At 41.6% G+C, this 14,007-nt stretch overlaps 1 protein-coding gene across 1 annotated transcript in view; it reads left to right on the top strand.

Annotated features, from left to right (window-relative positions):
* Positions 1-14,007, top strand: part of LOC124035950 (bifunctional glutamate/proline--tRNA ligase-like) — a 69,476-nt gene that overhangs the window by 35,126 nt on the left and 20,343 nt on the right. Inside the window, 8 exon segments of the mRNA XM_046349931.1 lie at positions 9,896-10,103; positions 10,658-10,770; positions 11,096-11,207; positions 11,516-11,854; positions 12,113-12,328; positions 12,520-12,738; positions 13,670-13,701; positions 13,703-13,895. Coding sequence (XP_046205887.1) covers positions 9,896-10,103; positions 10,658-10,770; positions 11,096-11,207; positions 11,516-11,854; positions 12,113-12,328; positions 12,520-12,738; positions 13,670-13,701; positions 13,703-13,895 — 1,432 coding nt within the window.

Genomic DNA, 14,007 nt, shown 5'->3' with positions numbered 1-14,007 from the left:
CGAGGCTGCTTCCAGTTTTTTTTCTTCAATGATTGGATCCAGATCCAGTCTCCTGGTTGAATCTCGTGTGCCACCTCCCTCTAATTCTCCTGCTGGGCATAAAACTTTTGACATACGTGTTTGATTAATGAACAACCTCCTCATGTGTCCCACCATACTGCTTTCTATTTCTAATCGCCCTAATTGGGGCATTCTATAGGGTCTACCAAAAACTTTCTCAAATGGAGATAGCCCCTCCCTATCAGGGGTTATTCTAATAGTCATTAACACTATGGGCAGGCATTTTATCCCGTTCATTCCAGTACTTAGGTGTGTTTTCCTTAATCGACCTTTTACCGATCGATTCATGTTCTCGATAAGTCCAGCGCTTTGGGGGTGATAAGAACAATGTTTCTTCATATTTATATCCAATTTCTGACCTATATGCTCAATTACTTCTGGTAATCCAAATCGCGGAATTATCTCCTGACATAATGCTCTAGCCACTGTTTCTGCGTCTGCTGAGGATGTAGGAAACACTTCTACCCATTTGGTATATTTATCAATTATTGTTAAACACCACTTCTTGTTTTCACTCTTAGTTAATTCAATATAGTACACCGTGAGCAAAAGTTTTTAAAATAGTTAGTTATTCCATATGCTACAAAGTGCTGTTTAACCATTCCTACCATCCCCCCTGTTGATACATGGCTTTGCCCATGTATCAATACAGCAGCATATTTAAACAGTGACTTAGGTAAAACAGGTAGATTCCCTTTATGCCAAATACCTCCTATCTACAGCTCCCATTCTGACCCATTTAGAAACTTATTTACCCACTATGTTATCTTTGCTCTTCCTGCACCCACCTCTAACTTCTCTGCTCTCCCACCTTCAAGGTCTCTGCGGTGCGTGGGAGGGCTCCTCTGTATGTTTCTCATGTTTTCCAAATTTGAACTACATGGGAACTACAAACCCATGGACCCTCTTTTAGGAAAAAAAAATGTCTATGAGCGGCTTTTCTTCAAATTCCTTAATCAATCTATCTTAATCCCAACAATCCTAACTCCTCATAGATGTCCTATATTCCTGTTAAATATAATACTATTTAAAAACGTATAATCTAATAGATGCTAACCATATTAAAAATCCTTCCTTCACTAACAAGCCCTCTCCTTGGGGACCCTCAGTATTCTATCCGACAATAACATGGGTTTAATATGTGTTGCAAAGTGTGGAATAAAACTTTGGTCCTGGAAAACAGAGTAAAGCAGAACAAAGCATTCTTATAACCCATCTGGTCCTCTCAGCTATTCTTATCCAGCATCAGGTGGGCACCATGCCACCCTTCACGACAGGGAGAACAAACATACATGGGTCATCCTCAGTCAGTAAATAATACAGGAATTAGGGTCAGAAATCCAGTAACCACCATACCGGTATACTTACCAAACCAGTCTCCCAACCAGGGTGGACAGTCAGACTCCTCTACCCCCGCCATGGTCCTCATCTCAGCAGATAGCCCATTTAAGGCCCTTAGATATACTACCATCTGGACTGGTGTTATTAGGGATATACGTACAACATTGTTCACTGAACATTTTGTAGACTCCCCCCTGACTAGCAAGAAGCATATTCTAAGCAAGTCCATTCTGTATAAGACAGCCACAAATTGTCCTTACCATCAAAACCAGTCTCCGTGCCTCATTGATCAATAGCTGAATAGTCTAGCATTAATTACCTGAATGGGATTTTTAGCATAGTGGTGACAGGTTCGGTCCAGGGGTGATAGAGGAGTGTGTCTGGCCCCGGTCCGTCTGAGACCTCCGGTTTTGGCAGTACCTTAATAGAAAACACACCCACCGTGTCTGTCCCGGTCCTTTGTAGTCCGGGGGTGCAAGTGCCTGCATCAGAGAGCTTAATAGTTTTGATGGTTAGTAGGATTTCATCACCTTTACAAAGTTCAACAGTGCTCCCAAGTTTCCCCCATATCATGGAAAGCCTATCCACCTTTGTGGGATCCCCTTTCTCCAGTCCCAAAACTGTCCCAAGTTGGTTATCATACGGACACCCTCCCCCATTACACAGGTAATGTCTCCCGTCTTTTGACACTCCTGTAACCGAGTGTTAAAACCAAACAAAAATATCTCAATTTCTTCCCTGCCCTGTTGGCTCTAAATATGTTATCTTCCACTATTTATTCTCAATGATAAATATGACTTTCTCTCTGTTACAATACCAAATCCCTAATAGCCCATTCAAAAAACTTCACAGCTAATGTTATAAGACAGAATCCTGAACCACTTTCTCATTTGCGGTTCAAACAGTAATTCTAACCCTCAACCAAAACTGCTTCATTTCTAATTAATTTACCTTAATACTAGTAACTCAATATGACCCCATTCATTATACAAATGACTCTCCCCCGAGGCTGATCAGACCTTGGGAGCCAGTCATGATAAAGTCAAAAGGTCATACCATATTAGGCATAAAGAACCCTTTATCTTTTACATTTACATTTACATTTAAGTCATTTAGCAGACGCTCTTATCCAGAGCGACTTACAAATTGGGCATCAGTTATACCACAGACCACATCAGCATCAATTATACCACATCAGCATCAATTATACCACAGACACACATCAGCATCAATTATACCACATCAGCATCATTTATACCACAGACACACATCAGCATCAGTTATACCACAGACACACATCAGCATCAGTTATACCACAGACCACATCAGCATCAATTATACCACATCAGCATCAGTTATACCACATCAGCATCAATTATACCACAGACCACATCAGCATCAATTATACCACAGACCACATCAGTATCAATTATACCACATCAGCATCAATTATACCACAGACCACATCAGCATCAATTATACCACAGACCACATCAGCATCAATTATACCACATCAGCATAAATTATACCACATCAGCATAATTTATACCACAGACACACATTAGCATCAATTATACCACAGACTACATCAGCATCAATTATACCACATCAGCATCAGTTATACCACATCAGCATCAATTATACCACATCAGCATAATTTATACCACAGACACACATCAGCATCAATTATACCACATCAGCATCAATTATACCACATCATTTGAATAGAAATAGTCACCTGTATAATTCAAACCCATAAAAAAAACATCTCATAAGGTTCCATATGTGAGCCTGCCTCTAAAATACCCTTGCACTAAACAAACAGTTCTAACAGTTGTTCCATGTGTATAATTTGCAGACCTTTTTAAAGCTTATCTCTCCCCAAAGTTATAATCCCAGGAGGCCTCTAAAGTGAGCCACCTCACCCCTAACTATCATTCACTAATGCTATTTCGAATCAGAAACTCAATAGGTGAACTATAACTAAACCTAATGATAATTCCCCTTTGACTCAAATCATTAATCATAAGTTTTAAACATCGTCTACGGATATGTTTACTTAAATGACCATGCTACTTTTAGATACAATTAACCCGATAACATTATTATCCAATGAATTACTTTTTCTCTCTGCCGCAAATGTCATACATTTCACAGTGTAAGGAATTCGTAATTTAATCCCCGATATTTAATAAATATGCATTCGCATTCTCTCATGGCTCCTTTCATTTACTTATCTTGGGTAACTTTCATCCGTTCCGGAACAAAGAGTTCTACCTAAACCCGCCAGAAAACACTGTTCAACTAAGTTAAATCAAACCCAAAAATTGACTATAACCAATAAACAAATAAACAAAAACTTTTATCTCAACTTCTGAAAGTTTTACTCGAAGCCACGCACTCTAATAGCCATACAGTTTGCTCCGTTATTTCCAGTTTTCTGGTGACAAAAGTGTCGCGCTAGTGACGTCATCATCAAGCTCTCAATCTGCCAATTCGTAGCGACTTCAAATGAATTGTAAATAATTATTGTTCGATTAACCAAACCTAATTTGTCACATCTGTTCAAATTCTGAATTATAATTTACCACCCCAACCAATCATCTCTAAATTCGCCAATTTTATAAAATCTTTTCGATGGGCATAAATCATGATTGTCTCTTATCATTTAGAATCCAATTTGCTCTAAATACCTGTCGTCTTTGACTTAGTATTTTAATTACAACTCTATTCACAATACGTTATTCACTTGTCTAATTACAACTCAAACCACTGTGATTACCGTGCACTGTCCCTTTAAGATAAGACTTTTCCTTTGTTCCCCGCAATGAGAACGGAAACCAGATCGTTTTTAGAATACGTTATTTTTTTGTTCAAATTCACTGGCGTTACCTTAACCAAACATCAATAATCAGAAAAACAATCACAACTTCTTACGATTAAACTATTCTTACCTAATTTATAGTCAAAAGCGTTGCACTATATAGCCCCATTTGAGTGTCTAGCAATTCCGTTGCTTGGCTATAGACACAAATCTGCCCGCCTTTGTAAAATATATATTCCCTATTCCGATTGAGTTCAGTTTTAAATTATAATCAGAGTAAACCCAACCGAACTTCTCAATTTAATTTACCCTAACATTTAACGAACCCTGTTTTTGTGTTAAACTTCTCAATTGATTCATAAATTCATAAATAGCCATAAATAGCCATAACGTCCAGGCAGGCTGGAATTGTATTGTATCTCTCCGTTATCCCCTTTTTCACAGTTAATTGTATTTGTTACTCCGACATCTAGACAACAGAAAATAGCCCAAATTTGAACGCCCAAAGTTTTCCCTCAGTTCCCTTTCTTTACTCGATTGTCGCCTCTGACTTCCCCACAGTTAAATTACAACCTGTTGATGATTTTTTCGTGGAGTGTTACACTCCCAATTTTGTTACAATTAAAACATCTTGTATTTTTCTTTTTCACATTATTACCACATTCCTTATGTATTTGTTTTACCAGGAATTCTAACTTTTCGACATCTAGGCGTCCGTCAAAACCATACCCTTTTCCCCATTTAGGACAGAAATCTACATTCCTTCTATCTTTTTTTTTTTTCATATAACGGTAATCTTCCGTCTCTTCAGAAAGCAGTTTAGAAGGGTTTACTACCCATTATAATACATTCCTGCCCCAAAATAATTCCAATCTCCAACCCTTTATGTTAATTTCTCTTTATTGGAATCCTTATCTACTTACGCCTAATAATTCCAATATTTAACACCTTATGGTTAATATCTCTTTTATTGGGATCCTCATCTACTAAAGTCTGACATTAAGTCTCACCCGTATACGATACATTACTGTTCCTTTAGGACTATTGCTAAGATCGTCGCTCCAAATCAGCCTACTTGTAGGGTTGACCGAAGACAAATAGACCGAGTCTCAAGAGTCTCCGTCCACTCGTCGTTCAATCTGATACTAGTTTTCACCCGTATACAGCGATCAATGTTCCTATAGGACTTTGAACTTAAAATATCGCCCCAAATATAGCTTAATCTGTAGAGTTGATTGAAAATGACCAACGGAAAAGCAACTCAATTGTTCCCCATAATCTAAAAAAATAAGGACCACCAACCTGCAGTGTCTATTTCCAAGATCTATATATCTATGGGGTCACTTGTTCCGTCTCTCCGCTGGATACATTGTTCAATCTGACATTTAACTCACCCGTATACAGTAATCCTCGTTCCTTTAGGCCTTTTAACTTAAACTGTCGCTCCAAACCTAGCCTACTTGTAAAGTTGACCGAAAACAAATGGACCGAGGCCAGTCCCAAAACCAATCCTGCAGTGTCTATTCTTGAAAGCTGATGGCATAAAATCACCTGTTCCGTTTCTTCCCACGGAACCTCAACCACACGATCACTTTTCACTATCAAGAACACCGACTACTAAAAACCGGGAAAGACCCCCCCCGTCCATTCATCGCTCAATCTAACATTAGTTTTCACCCGTATACAGTGATCACTGTAGGACTATACAGTAATCCCTGTTCTCTATAGGTCTTTGAACTACAATGTCGCTCCAAGCATAGCCTATTTGTAGAGTTGACTTTTAAACTGAGAACAACTTAAATCACTCTATGATAATTTAAATCATTCCCCCTTAATCAAGAATAAAACATACTGACCTTATCGCCGACTGGGAAAGCAATGTTCGTTGTATCTAGTCACTCTCTCTGTTCTCTGTGATAATACGCAGGCCTGTTTAAATTAACCTCAATTCAGAGGTCAGGTCTTTAGTAAAACGAGTCAAACTCGTCCGTGCACGATTTTCAGCGTATTACCTTCAGATAACAGATAAAGATATTTAGATCCGGCTCGAAGGACCAAATTGATAGAGGAATTTTAAATTCCCTTATGTTTTATTGCCAAAACCAATTTAATGCGCACTCATTTCTAATTCATGATAAGTTGTAAGTTTATCATTTGCATGAATTAGTAAGAGACCAGTCTTAAAAAACAAGTTCAGCATTTATTCTTGATGAGTACTGACCCAAAATACAAAGAACATTACATTTTAAAAGAAAGAAGACATAAAATGACGTCATCAGTTTCACACCCTCTCCCAGCATTACAATGGCGTAGTATTCGATCCTGGAGATAGTTTCACTCCCCACATAAACTACATTCCAACCTGTCTAAAGGATATACTTCTCTCTGCTAATGGAATCCAACCAAAACATTCTTATCTGTTTGAAAACCTATCTTATCCCTCCTTCCTCAACTTTCCCAGGAGACACAGACACAATTAATTTCTGCTTACATTTTTAGTAACAGTACAATTAAGAACTCATACTTTTCAAATAATAACATAATAGTATTAGCATGAATGGTTCTAATCATTAAAGTATACATAATTGATCATCTAAACTATATTTTCCTCTATCATGCAACCAGTCAGGATTAGAGGTTGACCGATTTTAATCTGAATGGCCGATTAATTAGGGCCGATTTCAACTTTTCATAAGAATCGGAAATAGGTATTTTTAAAAATGCCTTTATTTAACTAGGCAAGTCGGTTAAGAACACATTCTTATTTTCAATGACTGCCTAGGAACGGTGGGTTAACTGCCTCGTTCAGGGGCAGAACGACAGATTTTCACCTTGTCAGCTCGGGGGATCCAATCTTGCAACCTTACAGTTAACTTGTCACACACAATAACGACCTACCTCTCTCTCGTTGCACTCCACAAGGAGACTGCCTGTTACGCGAATGCAGTAAGCCAAGGTATGTTGCTAGCTAGCATTAAACTTATAAAAAAACAATCAATCATAATCACTAGTTAACTACACATGGTTGATATTACTAGATATTATCTAGCGTGTCCTGCGTTGCATATAATCTGACTGAGCATACAAGTATCTGACTGAGCGGTGGTATGCAGAAGCAGGTGTGTAAAAATTAATTCAAACGGCACTTTCGTGCATTTTGCCAGCAGCTCTTCGTTGTGCGTCAAGCATTGCGCTGTTTATGACTTCCTCCAATTATTGGTATCGGCATTGAAAAATCATGATCGGTCGACCTCTGGAAAGGATGCTCTCTGGTGCAGCTGTAAAACCTTAAGGATCTGAGGACCCATGCTAAATCTTTTCGGTCTACTGAGGAGGAATAGGTTTTGTCGTGCCCTCTTCACGACTGTCTTGGTGTGCTAGGACCATGTTAGTTTGTTGGTGATGTGGACGCCAAGGAACTTGAAGCTCTCAACTTTTCCACTACAGACCCGTCGATGAGAATGGGGGCATGCTCGGTCCTCCATTTCCTGTAGTCCACAATCATCTCCTTTGTCTTGATCACGTTGAGGGAGAGGTTGTTGTCCTGGCACCACACGTTCAGGTCTCTGGCCTCCCTATAAGGAATACCTAGGATAGGATAAAGTAATCCTTCTCACCCCCCCTCCCTCCCCCCCCTTAAAATATTTAGATGCACTATTGTAAAGTGGTTGTTCCACTGGATGTCATAAGGTGAATGCACCAATTTGTAAGTCGCTCTGGATAAGAGCGTCTGCTAAATGACTTAAATGTAAATGTCTATAGGCTGTCTCATCGTTGTCGGTGATCAGGCCTACGAATGTTGTGTCAACAGCAAACTTAATGTTGGTGTTGGAGTCGTGCCTGGCCATGCAGTCATGAGTGAAGCGGAAGTACGGGAAGGGACTGAGCCTAATCTCAGCCCCCCGTTACCCCAGGAGGCCTTTTTCCTTCTTAGTAGGCTGTCATTGTCAATAAGAATTTGTTAATAACTTACTTGCCTAGTTAAATAAATGTAAATATTTCATTTTATGTGGCTCTCCACATGCACTAGCCTAGATGTTATAGCTACACCATGTAACTAATATACAGTGCCTTCAGAAAATATTTAGACCCCTTCACTTATTCCACATTTTGTTATGTTAAGGCCTTATTCAAAAATGGTTTAAATATTTTTTTAAATCCTGCGTATTCTGCACATATTACCCCATAATGACAAAGCGAAAACAGGTTTTTTGCAAATGTATAAAAAATGAAAATAATTAAATATTGCATTTACTTAAGTATTCAGACCCTTTGCTATGAGACTTGACATTGAGCTCAGGTGTATCTTGTTTCCGTTGCTCATTCTTCAATGTTTCTACAACTTGATTGGAGTCTACCTGTAGTAGATTGAATTGATTGGACATGAGATTTGGAAAGGTACACCTGTCTATATAAAGATCCCACGGTTGACTGCATGTCAGAGCTAAAACCAAGCCATGAGGTCAGGTCAAAGGAATTGACCGTAGAGCTCAGTGTCAGGATTGTGTCGACGCACAGATTTGGGGAAGGGTACCAAAGCACTTCTGCAGTGTTGAAGTTCTCCAAGAAGGAGGAGAAGGGCCTTGGTCAAGGAGGTGACTAAGAACCCCATGGTCACTCTCACAGTGCTCTAGAGTTCCTCTGTGGAGATGGTTGTCCTTCTGGAAAGTTATTCCATCTCTGCAGCACTCCACCAATCAGGCCTTTATCGTAGAGTGGCCAGATGGAAGCCGCTCATCAGTAAAAGGCACATGACTGTCTGCTTGGAGTTTATCAAAAGGCACCTGAAGACTCTGACCATGAGGAACAAGATTCTCTGGTCTGATGAAACCAAGATTGAACTCTTTGGCCTGAATGCCAAGCGTTATGTCTGGAGGAAACCTGGCACCATCTCTACAGTGAAGCATGGTGGTGACAGAATCATGCTGTGGGGGTGTTTTTCAGCAGCAGGGACTGGGAGACTAGTCAGGTTTGAGGGAAAGATGAACAAAGCAATGTACAGAGAGATCCTTGATGAAAACCTGCTCCAGATCGCTCAGGACCTCAGACTGGGGCAAAGGTTCACCTTCCAACAGGACAACGACCCTAAGAACATCCATGGGTATGACGCTGCAAGCTTGGCACACCTGTATTTGGGGAGTTTCTCCCATTCCCCTCAAGCTCTGTCAGGTTGGATGGGGAGTGTTGCTGCACAGCCATTTTCAGGTCTCTCCACAAATATTCGATCGGGTTCAAGTCCGGGCTCTGACTGGGCCACTCAAGGACATTCCGAAACTTGTCCGGAAGCCACTCCTACGTTGTCTTGGCTGTAATTGCTGCCAACGGTACCTCAACAAAGTACTGTGTAAATGGTCTGAATACTTACTTATTTTCTAAATTAGTAAACCTGTTTTTGCTTTATCATTAGGGGGTATTGTGTGTCGATCGAGGGTGGGAAATCAAGGGGTCTGAATACTTTCCGAAGGCACTGTATATTTTCCTTCTGTCTTTCTCTCGCTCAATGTAACTGATGTGACACATTAAAATGCATTGACTCCATGTTGAATTTTTTTTTTGCCAAATGTACAATGATGGTAAAAAGACATGTCAACTTCCTAACTCCTACCCCCCCCCCCCCCACACACACACACACACACACACACTCTACCTCACTTGATCTCTGTCATCCAGAGATGCCAGCGGTAAGGTCACCTCCCTGGATGGAAAACTGAACCTGGAGAACAAGGACTACAAGAAGACCACCAAGATCACGTGGCTGGCCGAGACCCCCCGCGCGCCCCTGCTGCCCACCGTCTGCGTCAACTACCAGCACCTCATCACCAAGCCTGTCATAGGCAAGGAGGACGACTTTAAGGAGTACATCAACAAACAGAGCAAGGTGGGTGAGCACGGGTGGGATGGGTCAAGAATAGGTGTGTGTGTGTCAAGGGTGTTTGTCTATGCGATGTGTGTCGTGTGAGGGAGTGTTTTTATTTGTAAAAATGTTATGAGAATTAAGTATATTCCTCCTTGGGGGATCAGGTTTTCAGCTTGACCGCCCCCAGCCTCTGGAATGCCCTCCCGGACCACTTCCTTTAAAAAGTGGCCTAATGACCATTGGAAGGCTTTAGGAAGGCTTTCTGTTGATAGCGGTGCTCCTTGGTGGTGTTATCCCTTGTAGTGTCAGCTGGCCTGTCTAGTTTAAAAATATATTGGATTTGGTGTTTATTTTATGCACTTTTGGAATATTCTGTATAATGAAATGTGCTTTACCAATGTAATGTATTATTATTAAAGCATATCATTCTGAATAGAGCAGATATCACTGACCAGCATAGAGGAACACTTCTAATCCTTCGGGAAGACTTAAAGGGTTTTCCTTTTTCTCCTCACATCCCTCTATCACATTCTTTCTCTTCTTCACATCTGTCTCACATCCTTTCTTTCTGTCAGCTGGAGGAGAAGATGCTGGGAGACCCCTGTCTGAAGGACCTGAAGAAGGGTGACATCATCCAGCTGCAGAGGCGGGGCTTCTACATCTGTGACCAGCCCTACGAGCCAATCAGGTTCTGTCTCCTCTACAAGATATTTGACTAGTTGATTTGACTGTGTTTGGGCCAGTGGGAGGGATGCGTGGGTGGATGGGTTGATGGTTTGATAGTTGGATGAGATAATAAATCAATGGATGGATATTCTCTAAAGGAAAAGCACAATGCCCCTTGAAAATGAAGTACTACTGCATTGTTCCAGAGTGTGTCTGTATTAATACACTGTCCCTGGTAACTAGACTAGACTTGGGCCAGAGGATTGGATGAGTGCTACATTTCCTAAATGCAGAAGCACGTCGTTCCAGTGTCTGTATTACTAACGTGCCCTGGTGTTGTCACCCAGTCCCCACAGCTGTAAGGAGAGTCCCTGTGTGCTGCTGTTCATCCCCGATGGCCACACCAAGGAGATGCCCACCACCGGCTCCAAGGAGAAGTGCAAGGCCACCACCACCACAGTGAGTCTTAATACTTACTCCTATTTCCCCTCTTCTAGAGTTCTCCTTTACTGCAACAGAAAGGAAATAACTACGGGCTCATCTCAATAGTCTGAAGTGGCTTCCTCTACTTGTCTCCTCATTTATCTGCACTGATCCGAAAATATAGGAAAAGTAAAATCAATATAGCTGAGGCTCACCTGGCGATGCGCTTCCACCTGATTTTTCTGAAACACCCTGTATTCTTATAGATTCATGTAAATAATTGATTATTGTAGATTTTGTTACATTTCTGTAATATAAGGAATAAACTCCTTGTCTCCTCTTAGGTTCCCTTCCCAGCCACGTGCAAAGGCGCTCCCATCTCTGCCCCAGCTAGCGATGCCTGCGCCGTTTTCTCCGGCATCGTGGCTCAAGGTGAGAAGGTACGCGATCTGAAAACCGCCAAGGCCTCCAAGGAGAAGGTGGACAAAGTGGTAAAGGATCTACTGTCACTCAAGGCCCAGTTCAAGCAGCTGACTGGCCAGGACTACAAACCAGGCATGGCTCCACCCGCCAGCTCCACCACTCAAAAGGCCGCAACCCCCGCACCTTCCGCTGACTCCATCTCCTGCCCCTTTGCTTGCATCACCGAGCAGGAGGAGCTGAAGTCAGAGAAGGCTTCCAAGGTTTGAGTATATTTTTCTTGTTTATCATTTGGCTCTTTTTTTGTATTTTTATGGATTCGATTTTGAATCCTGAGTTGAAATAGCCTGCTACACAATTAGAAGTAGTTCCACTTTCTTCCACGAGTGGAAGATTAAACATTATTCATTTCATTTTTGTTTTTGATTCCTCCTAGTCACAAGTTAAAATATTTTCTACCTGTAGAAATAAAAAATAGGTTACTTTTAAAACACTCTTGTTTTTTCTCTCTCCCGGACCAGGTTGATGCTATAGTCAAGCAGCTGCCAGATTTTAAAGCAGAGTTCCATCAGATCACAGGCAAGGAGTACAAGCTAGGGATGACCCCTCCTTCTGCTGCCCAAGCCAAGACTGCTCTCTCTGCCTCATCCCCCTCATCCTCTCCCTCAGTCCTATACGAACGTGTGACCGAACAGGGAGACACTGTGAGGAAGCTTAAATCTGAGAAATCAGCAAAGGTAAGGAAGACAAGTTCAGTATAATGCTTTACTTTTAGCCTGCAGGTATTGGGAATTATGCGGTTATAGTACATTGTAAGACTTGTCTCATCTCTATTTGCGCCAACTGTTCATAACTGTTCTCTACATTTTACCATTGATACAACATTACATCCCTCTAACCACTGTATTTGATCAATCTCTCCACAAAGGACCAGGTTGATGCTGCAGTGAAGCAGCTCTTGGACTTGAAGGCAGAGTACAAACAGGCGACAGGTCAGGACTACAAGCCAGGAACTGCCCCAGTCCTTGCTGCTGCCCCAGTCCAGAGCACCCAAGCCCCCACAGTCACATCTGGCTCAGGCATCTATGAACATGTGACTCAGCAGGGTGACTTGGTGAGGAAGCTGAAAACCGAGAAGGCCCCCAAGGTGAGGCCAACAGGAAGGAATGATAGGCTGGCATTCATTAGGCACAAGTTGGATAAAATTATTCATAAATGATTATAGATGATGGAAATGTGTCTTCTGTATTAACCCAACCCTCCGATATACATACACACACTAGTCTGGAGGGGAGAATTGACATGCCTGCTCCATTTCAACATTCTTTACATTTACATTACATTTACATTACATTACATTACATTTAAGTCATTTAGCAGACGCTCTTATCCAGAGCGACTTACAAATTGGTGCATTCACCTTATGACATCCAGTGGGACAGTCACTTAACAATAGTGCATCTAAAACTTAGGGGGGGTGGGGTGAGAGGGATTACTTAACCTATCCTAGGTATTCCTTAAAGAGGTGGGGTTTCAGGTGTCTCCGGAAGGTGGTGATTGACTCCGCTGTCCTGGCGTCGTGAGGGAGTTTGTTCCACCATTGGGGGGCCAGGGCAGCGAACAGTTTTGACTGGGCTGAACTTCCTTTCGATATGTTGTCGGGACTATTTGTAATATGAATCCATCAGTCTAAGCCTTGTCTAAGCCAGGGGAGGAGGTGGGGGGGGGTTCTACTATATGGCGTTTTAAGGTCATACCAAGGATCATTTAGCTATTTGATTTTGAATTTTACGGCCCCTTGAAGTATCCCCATAAATATATACACTAATCACATCTTACTGCTATTAGCCCATACAAAGGCATTGTACCACATGGAACAACAAATAGTCCCGACAACATATCGAAAGGAAGTTTGTTCTGAAGTGTCTATTATATCTAAGAGATTTTTTTTTTAAGTATCCTGATCTTTCTTATGTACTTAACCCCATATTTTGGGCATTAACAGCTTTATTAATTCGTTTACGGTAGTTTAAAAGAAAGTGACATGAACCCTTCTGTTTTTGTCCACTCCCTCTCAGGACCAGATGGACGCAGCCATCAAGCATCTGCTGTCTCAAAGCAGAGTACAAGCAGGTGACTGGCCAGGACTACAAACCAGGCATGGCCCCAGCCACCAGCCCTGCCCTTGTACAGGCTAGCCCCGCCCCCGAGGCCCAGTCTATCTCTTCCGTTAAGGCGCTCTTCTCCCAGGTATCCCATCAGGGGGAGTTAGTGAGGAAGCTGAAGTCGGAGAAGGCTCCTAAGGTTAGTGAGATTTCATTTCACCTCACGTAAATCTATGCCCAAAAGTGCTGAAAACATGTTGACCAGAACAAGCTATTCAGATGAGGAATGCTGAAATGTTGGTGCATGTACA

This window comes from Oncorhynchus gorbuscha, linkage group LG05 (assembly GCF_021184085.1).
Source record: "Oncorhynchus gorbuscha isolate QuinsamMale2020 ecotype Even-year linkage group LG05, OgorEven_v1.0, whole genome shotgun sequence".
Taxonomy (NCBI): Eukaryota; Metazoa; Chordata; class Actinopteri; order Salmoniformes; family Salmonidae; genus Oncorhynchus; species Oncorhynchus gorbuscha.
This window is presented reverse-complemented; position numbering and strand designations above follow the sequence as displayed.